This window comes from Leptodactylus fuscus, chromosome 2 (genome assembly GCF_031893055.1).
Source record: "Leptodactylus fuscus isolate aLepFus1 chromosome 2, aLepFus1.hap2, whole genome shotgun sequence".
NCBI lineage: Eukaryota > Metazoa > Chordata > Amphibia > Anura > Leptodactylidae > Leptodactylus > Leptodactylus fuscus.
The window spans coordinates 251683221-251695390 of record NC_134266.1 but is presented as its reverse complement, the minus strand read 5'-3'; the positions used below and the strand labels follow the sequence as shown (position 1 = coordinate 251695390).

Here is a 12170-nt window from a genome sequence, read left to right as displayed (position 1 = left end):
GGCCACAAGATTTTCAAAACAACATGATTTTGCAGTGTTCTCTTATGAGAGGTCCAACCTGTTTGTAGGATAATGTGTCCACCTAGTGGTTGTGCTGTGTGTTGCAGTTTTCTAAAGTTTTGTTAGTATATTGTGCTGAATTGCAGTAGTGTCATGAGACTGGAGTAGGTAAGGGTAAACATATTTGCAGGGGTGTAACTTGAGGGGGTGCTGTCATACGGCGCCCAGGAGCTTTAGGTCGCATTGATAATGTGATCAACCTGTTTTCTTTATTCCAGGTCCTGGTCTGGTAGAAACTCATGGTCAGCAGTTCCAAATAAACTCAGATAAAGGAAAGATGCTCTTCTCCGTGGATGAAAAAGAAGTTCTAGTTGGAACAGACAAGTTGGTGGTCACAGGTGGGCAGACTAAAATAGGGCCCTGGTTTCATGTAATTGTACGTCTTTAAGAATCCCTTGCACCCTTTGCCTAACCTCTCCTACCTTAATATCATCATAAACATTTCTGACATTCAGAAGGTGAAATTTTGTACCTCTTATACCAATATAGTAAATGTACAATTACGGTATCACCTGTTACTGGTTGATAACACCAAGCAATGTTATTTATAATGGTTTCCATAGACCTTGTATGATCACAATAAACTTCCACGTAGTATAGTACAGGACAAGAGGAAGGCAAATCTTCTATATGGTTCATATACATTGGGCAAGGATATCCCACATGGACTATGTTTCAATTATATTATATTGAATTGTATTATATTATATTATATTATATTATACATTATATTATATTTGAAAATATTTGAGCCTAAGGGCTCGTTCACACGGGCACTAAGTGGGAGGATTATGGTGCGTAATCCACGTCATAATCTACCCCCTCACAATGGTGGTCTATGTAGACCGCCAAGCTACTTTTTTCCGTGAGCGGCAGTATGCAAAAAAAAAGCAGGCTACCCTTTCTTCAGGCGGCTTCCGCGGCTTGTTGAACCGTGGCGTCCACCTGGCGGCAGCAACCTCCAGAGTCGGCCCATTCATTTGAGCCAACTCCGGAGGTGGAAGCCGCGACTGTTGGAAGCCGTGATAGTCGTGGCAGGCGGGTTTTGACCCAAGAGTGACACGTTACTCTCTGTGCCAAAATTTGCCGTACCGCCCCCCGTGTGAACATAGCCTAAGAGAGACAGTGAGAGTCCTGATCATTCCACCCACACACAGTGATTGACAGCTCTCCTCTACCATATAACCCTATATATCACAGAGCTCAGCTTCTCTCCTCTACCATATAACCCTATATATCACAGAGCTCAGCTTCTCTCCTCTACCATATAACCCTATATATCACAGAGCTCACCTTCTCTCTTCTATCATATAACCCTATAGATCACAGAGCTCAGCTTCTCTCCTCTATCTTATAATCCTACATATCACAGAGCTCAGCTTCTCTCCTCTATCCTATAATCCTACATATCACATAGCTCAGCTTCTCTCCTCTATTATATAACCCTATATATCACAGAGCTCAGCTTCTCTCCTCTATCATATCCTATTAATATTATAAATGTGAAAGTTTGTGGGTTTGTGTGTTTGGATGTTTGCATGTTCGGATGTTTGTTCCTCAATCACGGAAAAACCGCTCCACCGATTTGGCTGAAATTTTCCACAAACATAGTTAATACACCCGATTAAACAATAGGCTACTTTTCGTCACAATAGCGCACATACGTTTGTGCCAGGACCCCCACAAAACCCAAACTCACACCACCATCTCTGCAATCTCACACACTTTGGACCATAGCAAGCCGCAAAATTCATATTGCCCTCTACAGCCTCGCCCCTAACCCCACACAATCTCATATACATATACTTTACCACTTTGCCCCTCACCTTAATGATACTCCAGGAGGCTCTCTTTAACGCTCCGGAGCAGCCATGTTTGCCGACTCCCACCGCTCTGACAATCCACGACAATGCCCACCCATGTCAATACCCCTAGGCGGTCTAATAAATGCAAAAAAAAAAGTTTAAAATATATATATATATATATATATATATATATATAAAAAATAAATAAAAAGGATAAAAAATTCAAATCCCCCCCCTTTCCCTAGAACACATATAAAAGTAGTTAAAAACTGTGAAACACATACATGTTAGGTATCCCCGCATCCGAAATCGCCCGCTCTACAAAGCTATACAAATATTTTTCCTGTTCGGTAAACGCCGTAGCGGGAAAAATGGTCAAAAGTGCCCAACCGCCATTTTTTCACTGTTTTGATTCTGATAAAAATTTGAATAAAAAGTGATCAAAGCAATAACATTTCCCGAAAATGGTAGAACTACAAAGTACACCCGGTCCCGCAAAAAAAGACGCCCTATACATCCCTGTACACGCACGTATAAAAAAGTTACGGCTGTCGGAATATGGTGACTTTTCAAAAAATAATTTTTTAACACAGTTTTGGATTTTTTTTAAGGGGTCAAAATGTAAATAAAACCATATAAATTTGGTATCCCCGGAATCGTAACGAAACACAGAATACAGGGGACATGTCATTTTGGTTGCACAGTGAACGCCATAAAACCAAAGCCCGTAAGAAAGTCGCAGAAATGCATTTTTTCTTCAAATCCACCCCATTCTGAATTTTTTCCCTGCTTCCCAGTACATTATATAGAATAAATAATGGTGGCATCATGAAGAAAAATTTGTCCCAGGAAAAATTAAGACCTCATATGGCTCTGGGAGCGGAGAAATAAAAAAGTTATGGGGTTTAGAAGGAGGGGAGTCAAAAACGAAAAACGAAAATCGGCGGGAAAGGGTTAACTTCAAATACTTCTGTCCCAAAGCCACTATGTAAAGTTTCTCACAACACCGTATATATAGCAGCTCAAATACAAATTAACTTCAACACAAAAGTCTCACGTATTCTCTGAATTACAACAAAAACAAGATACAAAGTTATATTTCATATCCCATACTTTATACACAGTACGAAAACCTTACCCACGCCTGTATATACCCACTGCTACAATCACCGCAGACGAAGTCGCGGGTAACAGCTAGTAACCCTATATATATAGGGTTATATGGCAGAGGAGAGAAGCTGAGCTCTGTGTGATATATAGGGTTATATGAGCTCAGCTACTCTCCTCTATCATATAACCCTATATATCACAGAGCTCAGCTTCTCTCCTCTGCCATATAACCCTATATATCACAGAGCTCAGCTTCTCTCCTCTGCCATATAACCCTATATATCACAGAGCTCAGCTTCTCTCCCTCTATCATATAACCCTATATATCACAGAGCTCAGCTTCTCTCCTCTGCCATATAACCCTATATATCACACAGAGCTCAGCTTCTCTCCTCTATCATATAACCCTATATATCACACAGAGCTCAGCTTCTCTCCTCTATCATATAAACTTATACATCTATGCAGCCAGTGGTTGTTCACAAAAATCTCAATAATAATAATAATAATAATCTGCCATTGTAAAGTATAGCTAGCAGGGCTGATGTCAGTAAAGCCGTTACATTGGTAAAGTACTAGTACCCAGTAGTTGAAATAAATAGATTTTTGACCACTGGTCTTGTAGTCTGTGATAACAATAGACCTACAAAAGTGCATTTCCTCTCTTGCCAATGTATTGTTGTTCTGCGGCAACCAATTTCTCCTGGATGACAGAAGGTAAAATCCCGTTGTTATATGGAGCGCCCGTGATCATTTAGAAATACAATGTCCCGAGTGTTCCCAGTATGCGCATTAAAAGCACCAGTGTGAGAAATCCGGTAAGTGCGCACTTTATGTAAAGTCCATTCACTGGCCAAAGCCATTAGTAGAAATCTTTGTTAGTGTCACATTTGTTCCCGGTTGCATTCAACCTAGCAAAAAAAAAAAAAAAAAAGCTCACTTGTGCTTTTATCCCATTTCCTGAGATCTCCATGTGTGATACCGCCCTGCGATGAAGAAGAGTAATGCAAAATACTCGTTACTTTATATAGATGCCAACGGGTTTCTAATAATAGAGCTATGGGCAGTGAGTGCAGATTATTAGGCGCTGTTCAGTGGCGAACATTCGGGCCACATTCACACAGCAGTATTGTGCTCGGTGCTTTTATCCATTAGAATCAGGAATGGAACCTACAGTGGAACCGTACAATGGAAAGATTTGTATCTATTTGTTGGATTGAGGCTACTTTCATACATAGTTTTTGATTGTTTTGTCCAAACCCCACAACTTTTTTATTTTTCCACTCTCAGAGCCATATGAGGTCTTAATGTTTGCAGGGCAAATTGTTCTTCATGATGCCGCCATTATTTATTCTCTATAATGTACCGGGAAGCTGGAAAAAATTCAGAATGGGGTGGATTTGAAGAAAAAGTGCATTTGTGCGACTTTCTTACCGACTTCGTTTTTACGGTTTTAACTGTGCAGCCAAAATGACATGTCACTTGTATTCTGCGTTTCAGTACGATTCCAAGAATATCAAATTTATATGGTTTTATTTACATTTTAACCCCTTAACAAAAATCCAAAACTGTGCCAATTTTTATTTTTTTTATAGTCGCCATATTCTGACACCCGTAACTGTTTTAAGCTAATGCCCCACGGGCCGTATCCGCAGCTCTAAAGGGCTGCGGGAAGAACCGCTGCGTGATCGCATTGCGGTTCTTTCCGCAGCACTTTTAAGAGAAAGTTCACAGAGTTTTCCTCTGTGGATTTTCTCTTAACATAATATCTACAGGAAAGTCGCCGGCGTTTCTGTAGATATAATTGACATGCTGCAATTTGCAAAGCCGCAACTTTGAAAATCGCAGCGTGTCTGCGCTGCGATCTTTTCTGCAAAGTGGGGATGGGATTCCACTTTGCCTGCACTGTACAACGCCATGATTTTTCCCGCAGAGTCTCCGCAGCGGGCAAATCGCAGCGTTTCCGGTCCATGGGGCCTTATACTTCCGTGTACGGGGGATGTATAGGGCGTCTTTTTTAGCGGGAACAGGTGTACTTTTTAGTTTTCCCATTTTGGGGAATCACTATTGCTATGTTCACTGTTTGTTCAAATTTTTATCAGAGGCAAGCCAGTTTAGCGGCAGGCCAGCTTGACAGCTGCCAAAACTCCGGAGCAGGCGGATTTTCAACGCCAACAATACGCTCATTATATGGCGTCCCAGTGAGCTGCTGACATGCCGGAACAATCACAGGCACAGCGCGAGGAATGAGTTCAGCGGCAGGCCAGCTTGAAAGCTGCCGAAATGCCAGAACAGGCAGATCATCGACACCAAGAACATGCCCATTATATGTTGTCCCAGCAAGCTACTGAGATGCTGGAACAATCACGGGCACAGTGTGAGGAACAAGTTCAACAACAGGACAGCTTAAGAGCTGCTGAAACGCCGGAGCAGGCAAACCATTGACGGCAACAGTTTGCTGAATATAGGCAGATCATCGACGCCAATAACACGCAGACAAAGTCGCAGTCAGAGGCTAGTGTCCCATAAAAAACAAAGCCGTAAGGTGTATATAGCGCTGTGAACTTTGTTGCTATCCTTGCATTATATACTCATATACACAAAATCACTGTAAATTTTATTAAGATTCTAAAGAAACAGGATTTAACTAGTCAAGTATATAATATAGATGATATCAAGACATAATAAAGGAAATGTCTTAACTGAGATCCCCGACAACAAAGGAAGATGAATCTTTCCCAGTATTTACTGCCTTATTAAACTACATATGGGATTTATTTACTCCATGTTTAATAACTGTTTAGGAAGCCAAGCCTGGATTTCTGCTGATCACAGATTGACTGAATTAAAGTGAAGTGTAATTACCCCGTCAATATATTTTATCTTTCTAATTTGCACTAGAAATATAAGTTATTGCATGTTGTCCTAATATATGTATACTTCCTTTATTGAGTCCCCTAGTGTCTAATATTAGCACAGTGCTAGTATGTATTGAGCAGTATATAGTTATTAAACTACTGTAGTAAGTCCAAAGGTGCCGGATATATTGAAAGACGACGACCCCCATCAGATACAGAATGCAGTATAAAACAGGACTGGACTGGTGATCTGCCCTATGCATGGATTTAAAGAGGACCTTTCACCACCTCCAACAACTGCAGCTCTTCACATCAGTTAGCAGCTGCTGCTCCACTGATTCTGGCACAGATGGAATATATTCTCTAGCCCCCACCATTCCTGAGCAATCACTGCTGTTAGTTTTGGTGCCTGATATTCTATTAAGACTCTGTACTGTCCATAAGGCGGTGTCAGGCTAGGGTGTGATTCTGAGCTCTGACATTGGCTGCCTATGATTGGAGCTCTGAATCACACTCCCTGCTCGACACCGCCCACACGACATTACGGAGCTTAAATAGAACATCAGGCACCAAAACTAACTGCACTTGTTTCTCAGGAATGGTGGGGGCTAGAGAAGAAATTCCAACTGTGCTGGAATCAGTGGTGTGATGGCTATTAGTGGGTGCTAATAACTTGAATTGGTGGGGGTGGTGAAAGGTCCTCTTTAAAGGGGTATTCCCATAACTCTTTTTCATCAACCTGCAGGCTGTGTGCTCTCTTCACTTCCTGGTTTTCTCGGCACATTGGTGGGAGGGGTTTCACTTTCTCTGCTATCTGTTATGTTTGTAGTCAGTAATGAGGGATTGGTTGTAAATGCATTACCACAGTATGAAAATGATGTAGAGGCTGATTTAGCAGAGCTGGATTTCAGTCAGTTTTCATTACATACAGACGTACTGGACTCCCTATCTCAGCCCTTATCAGACAAATTCATTTAAAACAGCTGATAAGTGGAAGAGCTGAAGATAAAGCGTTTAGAAATCCCCGAGCTCTCACCTCCCCCCTCCCCTATCTGAGGAGTTCCGTTACTTGTCAGACATACACAGCTCAGAGCTGCTGCCGAGCACCCAGCTCCTCCCTCCTTCCCCTGAGAGCATGCAGCTACGTCACTGAGGGACTGAGCAGATAAGCCCGTGGTCCGGGGCCAGTGGTCATAGAAACGCATGTAAACAATGAAGTGGATAAATTAAGATCCACATAAACTAGCAGTATAGATAGGATCCTTGTTATGGGACAACCCCTTTAAGGAGGAGATGATAGTAAGACCCTCCTTAGTCCAGGTGCTGCTTTGTGGACACCTCACTAGCATCCATCTTTAGCAGTTAGTTTGCTGCTGCACGGGCCACATCCTGACACTAACAGCATTAAGATATATTAAGCAGCAGAGACTCGAGAGAATGGTATGAATATTTTGGAGTCCTGAAGTTATTACTATGTACTGTATTCATACTGATTGGTTGGACTCCTGCTTGGGGGAAGCAATTTCCTGGTGCTGCTATTACTGTAGGAGGACTGGCGTGCCCATTGTTACTGCAAAGTCAGAGGGCTTGAGTTAGTCCTGCTGTTAATGTGTAAGGGGAGGAGGTAGCTAAGACTACAAGGGGGTGAGTTTGTTACTATGAATGTGTATAATGATGGGGAGTTATGTGTAGTCCTGCTGTTACCAGGTCAAGCGTTAGGAGGGGACAAACTGGACAATTGCCCAGGGTCCCCATCCCCAAAGGGGCCCACAGGATCCAGAGCATCAAGCTTTTAGCCTGTTGCTCTGGATCCCGGGACCTTCACAGCTGTATTGGCATGCTTTGCTGTGCACGCCGATACTGTTTAATACTATGACAGAGCAGGGAGCTTTCAGCTCCCTGCTCTGCCATAGAAGACCAATGGTAGCGCACAGGACGTTGCGATTCAGGTGGCGTGATGACCTCACTGCATTGCATCGCTTGTGCCACTACTACAGAGAGTAAAATAAAGGATTTCCACTCCAGAAATAGTAGTTGCAGATTTATTGAATAATCACACGTGGTAGAATCTTTAGTAACATTTCGGCCTATAATCGGCCTTAGTCAGATTTGAGAGATATAGGCAAGTCACTGAGGGTCAGCATATAATCATCAACGAGGTTATGAGCCACTAAGTGTTGTGCTCCTTTAAGGAAATCCAGGAGGAGAGAGGAAGTGTCATAGACATCACACTGAGTCTCACAATGGAAAGTAATATATGTAGGGATGTAGGGCACAAGGCAGACTCTGTTGTTGGTATATAAGATAAGATAATCCTTTAATAGTCCCACATTGGGGAAATGTCAGCGTGTTACAGCAGCATAGTAATACAGATACAGGATAATACAGAGTAATATGTTATAGACGTAGACACACATAATGTTATGTCAGTCCAGGTAGCTGCAACGGGGCTAAGGAATAGCAGTAGGGAATCTCGCCCTGCACTACTCCCACTAGCTATCCCGGTCCCTGCCTCACGGGTGTGGGTCGGCTGTTCTCAGGCTAAGCCTGACCCCGACAGCTCCTCTCTCACTGATACCGTAGGCCTAGAGGGAAGTGGGAGAAGGAATGCCCTATAAGAACTCTAGGGACTGGAGACTAAAGGGGTCACCCCTAACGAAGAAGGGAAGCTGCTACTGACAGGGACTGACAAGGGTGTGCGCTGACTAACAACACAAGCAGCACACAGGAAAAATGTGGGAAAGGATTCCCCCAAACCAATATGGGAAGGAACCTTACACTAGGAAACAAACACAGGGAAACTGAGTAGAAATCAAAGGATAAGGCAATTCACTCACACAGTCAATTATACACAGAGGGAGGATTGGTGAACACAGAAGGGAAAACACACAAACCAACTCGTTCACCCAAACCTCCCAAAAACCAACCACGGAACTTCCTCTATCCAAGATAACCACCTACTCCTCCTGCTAAGGCCTAGCTCTGTAAAAGCGACACTCAGCACAGAACCATGGGAGGCATGGGTTTAAATACAGAGTAGAGACCACTCCTCCCAGGTGCAAATGGGAGGACAGACTAATAAACCAGGAGATAAAGCTGCCTACCATCAGTGCGCGCGTGCAAGTCAGAAGGTGTGCACCAATACCCACGACAGGACAACCCCGTAGCGCCAGGATGCCACCCCAGACACTGCGCAGCCAAAAACTCCCCAGGTAAGAAAAATAGAAAGTAATGAACCTAAATACTCCTAACACATAAGCTGAGGAGAGAAGATATACTAGGAGGCCATAGCAGCTAAGGAAAAACAGAAGAGAAAGAGGAAGACCTCATGGTCATCGTCATAATCATTAGTTCTCTGTGCGGAGTGATCTTCGTTTGGTCTGATGTAGATTATACAGCCTGGTCGTGGTTGGAAGGAAGGACCTGCGATAGCGCTCTTTCTCACACTTGGGGTGAAGCAGACGGTCACTTACAGTGCTGCCAAGTCCCATCAGGGTCCCATACATGGGGTGGGATTTGTTCTCCCGCATGGAGGTCACCACGGACAGTATCCTTCTGTCACCCACCACCTGTACTGAGTCCAAGGGGCTCCCCAGGACAGAGCTGGCCCTCCTGATCAGCCTGTCAAGTCTATTTCTGTCCCTGGTTGATATACTGCTTCCCCAACCGGCCACACCTAAAAAGATGGCTGAGGCAACCACAGAGTTGAAGAAGGCCCTAAGAAGTGTCCCCCGGATTCCGAAGGCCCTCAGCCTCCTGAGCAGGTAGAGTCTGCTGTGGCCCTTTCTGTGCAGCGCCTCCAGGTGATCAGCCCAGTCTAGTTTATTATTGAGGAGCACGCCCAGGTACTTATAGGTCCTGACTATCTCAATACATGTTCCTTGGATCTCCACCGGGGTCGGAGCACCTCTCCCGTTACTAAAGTCTACCACCATCTCCTTGGTCTTCCCAGCATTAATCCTGAGCTGGTTCTGCTGGCACCATTCAACAAAATCCCGGTTTAAGTCTCTGTATTCCCTATCGTCACCATCAGTGATCAGGCCGACTATAGCAGAGTCATCGGAGTACTTCTGTAAGTAACAGCTGGATGAGTTGTGCCTAAAGTCAGAAGTACAGTGTGAAGAGGAATGGGGCAAGAACTGTACCTTGTGGTGCCCCCGTACTACAGATCACAGTGTCAGACACACAGTCCTGGGCTCTCACATACTGAGGGCGGTTTGTCAGGTAGTCTAGGATCCAGTTGGACAGATGATGGTCCACTCCACCAAGATTCAGCTTCTCCCTCAGTAACCCTGGCTGAATGGTGTTGAACGCACTGGAGAAATCAAAGAACATTATTCTCACAGTGTTCCCGGGTTTCTCCAGGTGAGAGAGAGCTCTATGAAGAAGGTGGATGATGGCGTCATCTACCCCAATGCCCGGCCGATAGGCAAACTGGAGGGGGTCCAGAGCGGAGCTCACTAGGGGGCGCAGGTGTGTCAGGACCAGTCTCTCTAGGACCTTCGTCAGGTGAGATGTCAGTGCTACTGGTCGGTAGTCATTGTAGCCCATCGGGTTGGGTTTCTTTGGGACTGGTACCACGCAAGATGTTTTCCACAGTTGAGGTACCACTGCCAGCTTTAGACTCATATTGTACATGTGCGTAATAATTTCACACAGCTGGTCACTGCACATTTTAAGAACTCTTGCGCTTATACCATCAGGTCCCCCCGCTTTGTTTGCTCTAATCTTCTTCATTTCCTTACACACTAGAGACTCCTTCAGGATCAGATATTCAGATTGCAGTTGACCGCAGTTCGGTAGGGGTTGGGTCTTGGTGTGTGAGGGGAGGGGGATTGGCTGACATGCTGGTGGAGGGAGCATTTGCTTGGAGTCGAATCTATTGAGGAATAGATTAAGCTCGTTAAGCCACTTCCTGTCCCCTACTGTTCGGTGCCTTGTTGTTTTTTTCTTGTGTCCTGAAATTGCCTTAAGGCTGTCCCACACCTCAGAGCAGTGGCGTAACTACCACTATAGCAGCGGTAGCAGCTGCCACAGGGCCCGGGACATTAGGGGCCCGGTGACAGCTGCTACCGCTGCTATCATTATGCTCGGAGGTCTTTTCGGACCCCCGAGTATAATGATCGGGGCCCCCTGTTGGTGGAATACTTTCCACCAACAGGGGGCCCCGAAGCTGCAGCAACGGCTGAGACACAGGAGCTTCAGCTCTGGCTCCTGTCAGCGCTTCAGGACGCTCCCCCTCTCTCCCCCCTCCCTTTCTCTGCTGTCCTCTGCCCACCAATGAGATGAGGAGGCGGGGCTTATCCCTGCCGTCCAGCACAGAAGAGAAGAGGAAGAAGCTGCTCCAGGAAAATGAAACTGAAGCTACACAGGTACGTACTGGGGTTACTTATTACTATCAGGCATTTGGGGGGATTACTTGTGTTTTAGTAACTCCATGTGCCTCATAGTAATAGCAGTTAACCCTATCATCTCCTTCACATTAACCCCTGTGTGCCTCACCATAAGAGTTACTGATATGTGAGACATATGGGGGTAATAATAATGAAGATACTTTATTATTACCTCCATGTCTCTCACATATCAGTAACTCTAATGGTGAGGCATACAGGGGTTAATGTTAGGGAGATGATGGGGTTAACTGTTATTAATATGAGGCACATGGAGTTACTAAATTGTAATGCACAGGACCAGATTTTTTTTTATCCACAATTTGTCCTGGTATAGCGGTCAGCGGTGACAGTATTTAGTCCTGTAGGGGCCACTAAGGGACATAATACTGTGTGCAGGGGCCACTATGGGACATAATACTGTGTGCAGGGGCCACTATGGGACATAATACTGTGTGCAGGGGCCACTATGGGGTATAATACTGTGTGCAGGGGCCACTATGGGACATAATACTGTGTGCAGGGGCCACTAAGGGACATAATACTGTGTGCAGGGGCCACTAAGGGACATAATACTGTGTGCAGGGGCCACTATGGGACATAATACTGTGTGCAGGGGCCACTATGGGGCATAATACTGTGTGCAGGGGCTACTATGGGGTATAATACTGTGTGCAGGGGCCACTATGGGACATAATACTGTGTGCAGGGGCCACTAAGGGACATAATACTGTGTGCAGGGGCTACTATGGGGTATAATACTGTGTGCAGGGGCCACTATGGGACATAATACTGTGTGCAGGGGCCACTAAGGGACATAATACTGTGTGCAGGGGCCACTAAGGGACATAATACTGTGTGCAGGGGCCACTATGGGACATAATACTGTGTGCAGGGGTCACTATGGAACATAAAAGAGCGCGCAGGAATGCGTAGGAGGGACTCGG

The 12170-nt window shown here is 44.9% G+C and overlaps 1 protein-coding gene across 3 annotated transcripts in view; it reads left to right on the top strand.

Annotated features, from left to right (window-relative positions):
• Positions 1 to 12170, top strand: part of SGCG (sarcoglycan gamma) — a 162811-nt gene that overhangs the window by 130591 nt on the left and 20050 nt on the right. For all 3 annotated transcript variants that reach the window (XM_075266074.1, XM_075266075.1, XM_075266076.1), the window contains exon 5: positions 279 to 398. In XM_075266074.1, coding sequence (XP_075122175.1) covers positions 279 to 398 — 120 coding nt within the window. The remainder of the gene's footprint in view (positions 1 to 278; positions 399 to 12170) is intronic.